The sequence below is a fragment of the Aethalodelphis obliquidens genome, unplaced genomic scaffold (assembly GCF_003676395.1).
Source record: "Aethalodelphis obliquidens isolate GAN/ISIS:26980383/991018 unplaced genomic scaffold, ASM367639v1 scaffold40, whole genome shotgun sequence".
Classification (NCBI taxonomy): domain Eukaryota; kingdom Metazoa; phylum Chordata; class Mammalia; order Artiodactyla; family Delphinidae; genus Aethalodelphis; species Aethalodelphis obliquidens.
The window spans coordinates 14,334,216-14,344,188 of record NW_020837984.1 but is presented as its reverse complement, the minus strand read 5'-3'; the positions used below and the strand labels follow the sequence as shown (position 1 = coordinate 14,344,188).

Genomic DNA, 9,973 nt, shown 5'->3' with positions numbered 1-9,973 from the left:
GGCAGTTTCTTTACCGGATGTGTTTAAATAACTGAATCCCCACAAATGCACCACTCCAGTAACCACCTCCGTGGCCGAGGAGGCCACCGCAGCCGCCTCGCTCGGTCTTCCAGGGGCATCCTGGGAGTTGCAGTCCAGTCGCTGGGCTGCGCCGAACAACCTTTCCCATAGTGCCCTACGGGTCGGGCAATTTCAACGTTCTTTTCCAAAACTCTCTCCGCACTGAGATCCCCTTTCCCCAGTCCCCTTCTCTCCGATAACTCCTTCCCGTCTGTGGCGACAGAGCGCCGGCCGCCGGTGGCCTGGGCCCCTGGCCGGGTCGCCCCGAGAGGCACTTCCGGCGGCGGTTCACTTCCTGGTTGGGTGGATGGAGCCGAGCGGGAGCGCGCGCGGGGGAGGGGCGGCGGGTTAGTCTCCGCCGGGCGCTCCGGGGATCAGCTGGCGGGCGGGCGGGCGCCGAACGCGGCCCCGGCTCTCGCTGCAGCGCCGCCTCCTCTCCTTGTCGCAGGCCGGCCCGGCGGCCGTGACAATGTTGCGGCGCTGGTAGCTGGGCGCCGGCCGCCAAGCCATCTCAAGTGGGTGCCGCTGGGATGCTGCCTCGCGGGGCGGCGGGGAGACCGGGGAGGAGGGGAAGCAGTGCCGGGTTGGGTCAGCGCTGCCCGAGGCGGCCCGAATCCCTCGTTTTTCAGACCCCAGGGCACAGGGTCCCGGGTTGTGGGGCCGGGAACGCGTTTTCAGCCGCAGGGTTTTTCTAAGAAAATGCATGAAGCGTTTCCCCAGGATGGTGGCTTTTGCTCCCCCTAGGACTCAGCAGTTGAATTTTTAAGTGTGTTACTGATTCATCCTCTCTCTCTTCCTCTGTCATCACAGGTTTAAACTTACACGAATCGCTCTCTTGAGGAGGAGGGGACCGCCGCGCGATTGACACGCATATTCCTATAGGCATCCTCCCTCAGCCCCCACCCCCTCGGCCGGATTCGGGTGGCTCCTCTCCTAGCTGAAATCCGAGAAGAAATCCTTGGATCTCTTGTTAAAAAAAAAAAAAAAAAAAATCTAGAAACCGTCGGTATTTTGCTTTACTGCTTCCTTTTCGCAAGATGAAGAAGTTTTTCGACTCCCGGCGAGAGCAGGGCGGCTCTGGCCTGGGCTCTGGCTCCAGCGGAGGAGGGGGCAGCACCTCGGGCCTGGGCAGTGGCTACATCGGAAGGGTCTTTGGCATTGGGCGACAGCAGGTCACTGTGGACGAGGTGTTGGCGGAAGGTATGGTGGGACTCTTTCAGTGCGCCGTAAATTAAAATCTTGTGCTGATGCAGCAAGACGTTAAATGTATGAATGGGTTTTGACCAGTTGACCCTCCCTTCCCCCTCCCCTTGCCCTGTGAATCATTGTCCTTGAGAAATTTGAAACTGAGATTTCAAAGTGACAGGGCTTTATGGGGTGGGGGGAATTTGCCAGAAATTGTTTACCTCGGTGGCCTTTTATTTAAAAAAAAAATTTGACAAGCCACTTCTTGCCTGCCTCACCGAATTATGAGGATCAGACGAGAAAACGTATGGGTGAAAGTGTAAAGCTTTACATCAGATGTAGGGTGTGGGGCTTGTCATCCACCTAAAACTTGAAATACTGATGTGAGGGCTGAGCGGTGGGGATGGAGGACCTTTAAGAGGGGTTTCTTCTACCCAACTTTCCCACTCCCTTGAGCAGGCACTGGAAGGAAGAGAGGATTTTCAGAGAATCAGAGTGTGTTTTTCTAAGAGCCAAGGCTCTTGTTGGATTTGACTAGGTTTGTTTCCTGACCCAACTGTAATCAGGTCCCCAGGATGCAGCTAAGATAACAAATTACATGAAATGAATGTGGTTATTTTGAAATCAGTCCAGTAGGCCCCTCTTTCTCCTGTTCTTGTTTTTCGGTTTTTGGTGTGTGTGTGTGTGTGGTTGTGTTTTGCCAAAGGAATTACTTGAGAGTGGCCTCCGATTTTTTCTTTTTCTCTTTTGGAGAGGATGTTAATGTTATTTAGATCTGCTGCGTAAATTCCCTACACACGTGTTCATCTGTGTATCTATAGACATGTAGATATATATCTTCATCCCCCAGGCTGTCCTGTAATCTTTGCATGTCTCTTTTGGTAACCTTAACGTCGACCTTCATAATTATGCCAGACTCATAATTTTCACAGCCCATTGCCTGCCTAGTGAGCTTTTATTTTTAATAAAAGCAGCAATTTCCTTGGCATGAAGCTATTCCAACTAATTGGATGGGGCCAACCTGCTGTAGGTTGTTTTATCAGCCAAGAGGGGATGGGGGAAGGGGAGGCCTCTATTCCTGCAGCATGGTGGGGGAACAGTTTATTAGCAGGAGAAGAAGCCTTCTTGCAAGCTAAGGTTGGAGCAAGGGCCCCAACCTGGGCTTGGGACATGCCTGACACGGTGAGTGTTGCTCGTGGTGGGTTTGGAGGAGGAGCTGTTTGGCTCTCAGCTTGTGTCAGCATGGGATTCAGCTGGGCCCAGTTTTCTGGGGTTACGGTTGAAGACTTTTTAAAAACACTGGTTTAAAAAAGACCTGGCAGTTGATGTCCTTATGAAATTGTTGCTCTTTTCCATTTTCAGTACTGCTCTAGCTGGACTTAATCCGGGGCCTGAGTCACTGTCCCTCTGGATCCTTCCTTGTGGGCTTTGGTGCAGGATGGGAGATGCTTCTGTGCCCGCTGCCAGATCCACACCCTTGAGTCTGGTCTGTCTGTTTCATACCTGTGCCAAAGCCCTTGACTGCAGTGGGATGGAGAAATGGAGAAGGAGTGTGTGTGAGAGAGAAATCAAGAGGAAGGAGGGGGCCCAGAGCTCTTTCCTTCCCTCTCAACAGCCTCTGCTGAACTTAGAGCCCAGAAACATTTTGTTCAGCTAGGCTATTGTCTCATTAGAGGTGATGCTACCCTAAGCAGTGCCTTTTCTCGGAGTCTGAGTTGACGGGGAGGAGAAAAGGCAAAATTGGTCTTTTTTATCTAGGCTGCCCTTCTCTTCCCCAGAATTCATCCCTGAGAACTGCACATCATGCATGATGGTATTTTTAAATGGAACTGAGGGCTTGCAGCTGTGTATTCATTCATTTATTCATTCAACAAACAGTTATGGAGTGTCTGTGATGTGCCAGGCACTGTGCTGGGCTCTGGGGAATATGATTTAAAACTAGATACTGGAATTTACAAACTACTTTGAGAGATGGAAAACAGCCACTTAAAACAGAGCAATATGTGCTATCATGGAGATAAGCTTAGGGTGCAGTGGCCTCCAATTTTAGAGAGCCAAGAACTGCTTGCGGCAGGAAGTGACTGACTGAAGGACGAGCAGGAATTATCCAGGTACGGTGACAGCACGGACAAAGGCTCAGCTAGGTCTGGCAGTGTCGCCCTCTTTATGTTCTTTGACTATAACTGAATATGAGTATGTGGTTCTTAGAAGTATGTAGCTGTGTAGGAGCCAGTATACAAAGTACTTGTGAAGAACCCACCAAGTACAAAGGCACTGCAAGGTTCTGGGAAGGATATAGGGGGGTTTAAAGTGTGATGCCTGCGTTTAAGGAGCTGTCAGTGAATTTATGAAAACAAGGCAAACATTCACCCCTACAGCAGCACGGTTACCAGGGCTGTCTGTGGAATCAGGTAGATCTAGATTCAAATTCTGGATCTGTTCTTTACTAGCTGTGAAACCTTGGGTAAGACATTTCAGACCTCTCTTGAATCTCTGTTTCCCTCTGGCACTCTCAAAGTGTGGAGCCTCGGTCCGGAGCGTCAGCATCACGTGGGAGCTTGTTAGAAATGCAGGTTCAGGCCTCACCCCATAAATTTGGTTGTGGGGCTTTAACAAGTTCCTGGAGAGATTCTGCTGCAAGCTAAAGTTTCAGAACCACTGCCCTACGGAGCGGTCTTGAATATTGACTGAGGCAATGTATGTAAATTATTTAACATTTTTCAGATGTTCAATAATTGGTAGCCATTATTTCTCAGCCAGGAGGAATGGGGGGCAATGTGAAGGCTAGTTTGACTGCAGCAGTCTGCAGCTTTCCTTTCCCCCGGTGTGGGTAGACACAGCCAAATGTTCTTTGCAGAGGCATCAGCAGCTCCTTAAAGGGTCAACAGATGTTTTGGGTAGCCATGCTCCTTCCTGAACCCTCTTCGCTTTGAGTCCCCAGGTGCCGACCTAGCCACCAGTCCCAGCCAGTGTTGTCTTAGGATGACGAGAATCATGCATCAAAGTGCCCAGGGCAGTGGCCAGGCAGTTCAGGGAGGGATGATGTGCTGGGCTTCAAGCTCAGACCCTGTTACCACCTCGTCTCACTGACCGTCCCTTTTTCCTTCACGTGGGTTTGGTCTGTACTTTACAGTGAGGAATCGCAGGAACCCCAAGGAGGAGGTGCTGGAGTGTAAGGCAGGAGAGTGCCTGGGCTGCCATCTTTCCGTCAGCGGCATCAGCCCCAGTCACCCAGTTTCCCTAACTAGTCCAGTGAGGGTTTGTCTGTCTGGGGGAAGTGAAGGTTCTAAGTCACGAGGGGTCTGGCTTTGTGTAGGCTGGTGCAGGGGAGGATATTTTCTCTCTAGCTTCCTCAGTGAAGATGCCATGATGAGATGCTAAATCATGTGTGAAGTAACAGGCGTGTGATGTCAAGGGAAGATCTGGTTTAAGCTTCCAGAATGAGCTCAATGGGAAAAGTGGAGCAATGCTCAAAGGAGGACTGAGAGGCTACGCTTTTGTCATATCCCCCTAGCTCTATGAGGCCTTACCTCTAAGCTCCAGACAATACGTAAATGTTGACTACCTGCTGTGTCCAAGACAGCAGTCCTGAACATTCTGTATAAGGTGGAGCAGGGGGCCCTTCAGGAAAGTTTTCTGACCTACACTAAAGGAATTCAGGTCTAGGGCTAATGAGAACTACTCAGTAAGTCTCCGTGTCAGTAAACTGACAGTTTCTCCTACCTACAGTGCAAAGTAGTGAGGCTTAAAAAATATGTGTGAAATCACCTAAACCTAACAAATGTGTGTGCGTGTGCGTGTGTGTGTGTGTGTGTGTGTGTGTGTGTGTGTATGGCATAAATATGTATTGGTGGTATCAGTATGACGCATGCATGTATTCGTTTAGTGAACGTTTGTTGGTGCCTTCTCTGTGGCAGGTGCTGTATTAGGCTCCAGAGCTACTGGTATGAATGGGACTTGGGCCTGGCTCTTAAGAAGCTCATAGACCAGCAAATAACGCTACGATAAGTGTGCAGCACTTAGCATGGTCCTGGGTGTGGAGTAGGTGGTAAAAAGATGTTATGAGATGATAAAGGGCCTGGGGCTGAGGGTTTCCAGATGAAGTGGCGTTTGAACAGGAATGGAAATTACCCAGCATATATTCCGGATGAGGGTTACTCAAGCCTTTCTAAGCAGAAAGAATAGCACGTGCAAAAGTGCGGAGAGGGGAGACAGTATGGTGAGTTCTGGGAAAACTGGCTAGTCTGGTGTTATCATTTTGGTTAGTAGAAGTTTCCCTTCCAGAGTCAAGGAAAGAAGGACATGACATGGTAGAAGGAAGTTCTTTTACATTTGCTCCCTGTCTGTGCTGGCTGCTTGCTTTCCCCAGTGGCCCTGGGCCTTCTGAGTAACCATTGGCTAGCTGTCCAGTGTGCACTGCTTCCCTCTGTGCCTCAGCCCTTTGCCAGTAGTGGGGGCGAGGAGGTGGCTGGTGTCTGGGGAAGGAGTGGTCCCGAAGGTTCGAGGAGAGGCAAGAAGCTTGAAGCAGAAGCAGCCGGGGGAGTGAGAAGACCAGTGTTACAGGAAGGAGTGGACAGGGGAGATAATGAGGGTGTTTGGCCCAAGCAGAAGGTATGTTGGAGAGAAAAGAAAAGGAAATAAGGCCACGGAGAGCTTCAGCGCCAGGCAGGGAGGTTGGCTATAAGCATGTGAGGTCTTCCCTTGATGCAAACAACCAATTTGACCCCTCCCACTTCAGATGTCTTTGCCTGCTGGGAAGTCTGGTTTTTTAGTGGCAACTGCAGATTTTCAGGGGGTGGCTTGTGAATGGTGTCTTCTTCCTGGCTTCGGGCATGATGACGGTTATAGCTTTGCTAAATATAGCCAAATCTCGAATTCAGCAATGAAATCTAGAATAAGTCATTGCGTGGTCAAAGCCTTTCCTTTGGTCTTTCTAACAAAGTCACACTCATTTAATGAGAGGTCATGAAGAGAGAGAAACAGTTTCGTATGGGTTTTGAGAGGGAGGGTATGGGGGAAGGCATACACTTGTACCTCGGTAGCTAAAACTGCATGTAGAGTACACAGGAAAAGCTTGGTAAATATTAATAAAGAGCACATGAAAACATACTACTGCATCAGAGCAGTCATTTTACCTTGCAGTATTTGAAAGTTGACACTTGAGACAGAAAGGGGACTCACCCCACCGTCCACCTTCATCTTGTCCTCTTCAAAGGATAGATGCTTTCTGAGCTGTTAAGAAATCCCTGTGCCATCTGCATCTTTAAGAGCCGAACAATGATAATCATAGAAATGAAATTGTCTAGTGAAGCAGCATCCAGCACTTGAAGTAGCAGAGCATAGCCTTCAGCATACTTTTCTGGAGCCATCTTTTGGTGTGTTTGGTGTGGTGGCGGTAGCACTGCAGTGTGATTGGAAGACCCAGGTTTGTTCGTTCATTCTTTGCCGTGTTCAGTAACCGTGCCTGTGCTGGATGTCGTGCAGTGATTAAATAAGACACGGCTCTGCCTTGAGGAGCTCACTATCATAGAACTTCAGACATACGAGCAAATAGCTCTACGTGCTGTGATGAGGGATGTACAAGGGCTAGGGGACAGACATGAGGGAGCCATTAATCTTGTGGGGTGAGGAGTAGTCAGGGAAAGCTAAAGAAAGTGATACTTGAAATGTGTCTTCGAAATAAGAACTTAGTACTAGATGGACAGGGTCAAGAGAACATTCTAGGCAGAGAGAATAACCCAAGACACAAAAGCAGGAAAGTACACTGCTTGCTGAGAGCTGTATGTTTTGAGACAGTAGTGATCTACTAGTGTCCAGTGCTGTGCAAGCCAGTAAAGTAGCCAGTAGCCACATATGGGTATTTAAATTTAAATTATCTGATAAAAGATAAAAATTTAATTCGTCAGACACAGTAGCCACATTTCAGTTGATTAATAGCCATGTGTGGCTAAGGCCTACAGTTTTGGACAACACAGACGGAGAAAATTTCATCATCGGAGAAAGTGCTTTGGGCAGTGTTGGTTTAGAACAATAGTCTTTTAAACTTTTTAGGTAGAATAACACTCAGTTTACAGACATGCTCTCCCTTGTTTATTTACATTATATTCATGGCCTGCTGTCATTAGCTAATAATCTGAAGGCGTAGTGTGTACTTATAGTGAAGTTCATCATTTATGAGAGTGGTTGCACATCCATACTTGAATCTCAGCAAGGTTTCGGTGAACTTCTTGTCATATCTTATTAGACTGTGATTGTTTCTGCGTTGTAGTGTGACTGTTGAAGAGGACACCGGGATAGAAATCAGGCCCTGCCATTCTCTTGTTGCTCATGTATGCTTGTGTTATCTTTATCCAAGCTTTCTTTGCAGGAATCTTTTTAATCCCCTTGTTTGTTTTATGAGAGCTAATCCATTTAAAACAAATGTAATCAGTAAACGCACTTCACCAAGCACATGGACTGCAGTACCTCTCAGTACATCTCAGCCTTTGCTGCGGAGCTTCCGCTCTTCCCCCAGGATTCCATCAGATGTGTCTGAGACGTGACTGACATTTGGACTTGATGGAAACATTAGAGATGGACCGTATATTAAATATTAGTAAAGATAAAAATCTTATTTTTTAAGATGACAGTTAATAAAAATAGTCTCATATTTTCTTTCTAAACCCAGTGGATTGCTTTGTGTACCTCTGTTTGGAGACCACTGGTCTAGAGCAGTGGTTCTCAACCAGGGGCGATTATCCCGAGGTGACATTTAGCAACATCTGGAGACATTTTTGATCGTCACAGGATCGGGTAACACTGGCAGCTAGTGAGTTTAGGCCAGGGCTCCTGCTAAACGTCCTACAGTGTACACGATTTCCCCACCCCCGACAGAGAATCATCTAGACCCAAATGTCAGCAGTGCCAATGTGGTACAGCATGATGTGTCAGCCAGTATGGGGACAGAGAGGAGTCAGGTGGCTCAGAAGGGTCTAATTTGCTGTGTGACTTCAGGCAAATCACTTAATTTTAAAATTTATTTTCTCAGAATCAGCAAGCCAGCAATCTTTCTTAACCTATTATGGTTAAAAACCTCTACGTCATTTTCTGTGTAAAACAGCTACTTGCAGAGTAAACTGGTAAACCAACGGGGATAGAACGGCGAGTCTGTGTGGGTCCTGGCTGAGAGGAGTTATAGCAGGACTCTCCACTGACTGCATGTGAATTATGAGCTTTAAAAAATTCTCCCCATATTCCCATATCTGAGCAACCCCAAAATGTGGTGGAAGCATTTTCTGACTTGAATTACTCAGAGCGAGGTTCAGTTGGGGAGGGATATTAGAGGTCAGAATGTTATGAGAGAAGATGTTGGTCATCCTTTGTGTAAGGAAGAGTCTAGCACTTGCAGCTAAGGGTCTTGGGTTCAAGTTCTTTCACATCTGCTACTTGTCGGCTTTGGGGAAGTCATTTAACTGTTGTGAGCCTTTGCTTCCTCGCTGTAGAAAACGTCCTTCCTACCTCTGTAGGGATGCTGTGATCATGAAGTGAGAGGCTGGAGGTATAATGCAGAGAGCATAAGAGACAGCTTGCCCCTCCAGCCAGGGGGAGCAAGGTTTACTGAGCATCTAGCATATTCTTTACCAGCTCTGTTTGAGGTGCTATGGCAGAGAGAAGTAATGGAAAGCTTGGCTTCTGCCCTCCCAGTTGACGTGACGTGACCAACACGCAGGAAGCAAGTGCACCCCACAAGACAATAGCTATTGAAATGCTGGCATGTGTGGTGTACTCTCTAAATTGTGGAGGGGTTGAGGGGAAGGAGGGCAATGAGGACTGAGATGGTTAGGCAAGATTTCCTGGAGTGGGATTGTTCTCAACTGTGAGTCTTTTCTCTGGAACCCCTTCTTCGAGGAACCTTGTTTTAGGGAACATACCTAGTTCAGCACCTTTGCACATGTTATATTCTTAGTAAAGCTGAAGTATTGCAACATTTTTAGTCTCTTTCAAGGAACAGTGTTGCCTGCATAAATAAATCATATGTTCTGTGTTTATACCCAAAGCAAAAAAGCTTTTTCATTCTATGTGATTTTGAATCAGGAATAATGAGTACCAGCACGTTAAGGCAATACTGGCTGCAAGATTTTGTGCTTACTTTCTTCCTCCATTATTATCTTTATTATTATTAGTCTGTTATTTTTATTATCATTTAGTCTATTATGTATAAACAATCTCAGTTCTTCTATTGAGTTATGGACAGTTGTTAGAAGGAGGAGTTCTTCTTAAGAGTGAGACTTCTACCTTGGCAGAGGGTGAGTTCCCCAAGTTGGAACAGAGTTAAAAGAGTAAAAATTTGGAGTTTCATTTGAGATGTGCTGTGAGTGAATCAGCTTGAGCTGGTCAGTTTTCTCCTTGGGCTCTGAGTGAACCTTGGCAGACAATGGAAGGCAATGCCAATTACACCTTGACATAGCCACACAGTGGGGGGTTCAAGAGAGTAAGGAAGCTTTGTTATTTATGATTTCTGAAGAGCCAAGAGGTTGTTGGATGAAAGAGTTTATGGCATCCCTATATTATTATAATAGAAGGCCAAGTGAAGCATTGATGTTGGATTATCATTTGTAATTATAATGATCTTAAATAATGATGCCTTTCATCTAGGACTTGAATCCTGGGGAAAGCAGTATAATGCCATGTAATTTGCTTGGCGCCTGTTTTTAAGGACTTATAGCTATTGTACTGGGACCTTTAGAGT

At 47.1% G+C, this 9,973-nt stretch overlaps 1 protein-coding gene across 10 annotated transcripts in view; it reads left to right on the top strand.

Annotated features, from left to right (window-relative positions):
- Positions 1-429: 429 nt before the first annotated feature.
- AAK1 (AP2 associated kinase 1) overlaps positions 430-9,973 on the top strand; it is a 172,234-nt gene continuing 162,690 nt past the window's right edge. For all 10 annotated transcript variants that reach the window (XM_027131913.1, XM_027131912.1, XM_027131906.1 and 7 more), the window contains exons 1-2: positions 430-575; positions 871-1,260. In XM_027131913.1, coding sequence (XP_026987714.1) covers positions 1,098-1,260 — 163 coding nt within the window. In that variant the 5' untranslated portion in view covers positions 430-575; positions 871-1,097. The remainder of the gene's footprint in view (positions 576-870; positions 1,261-9,973) is intronic.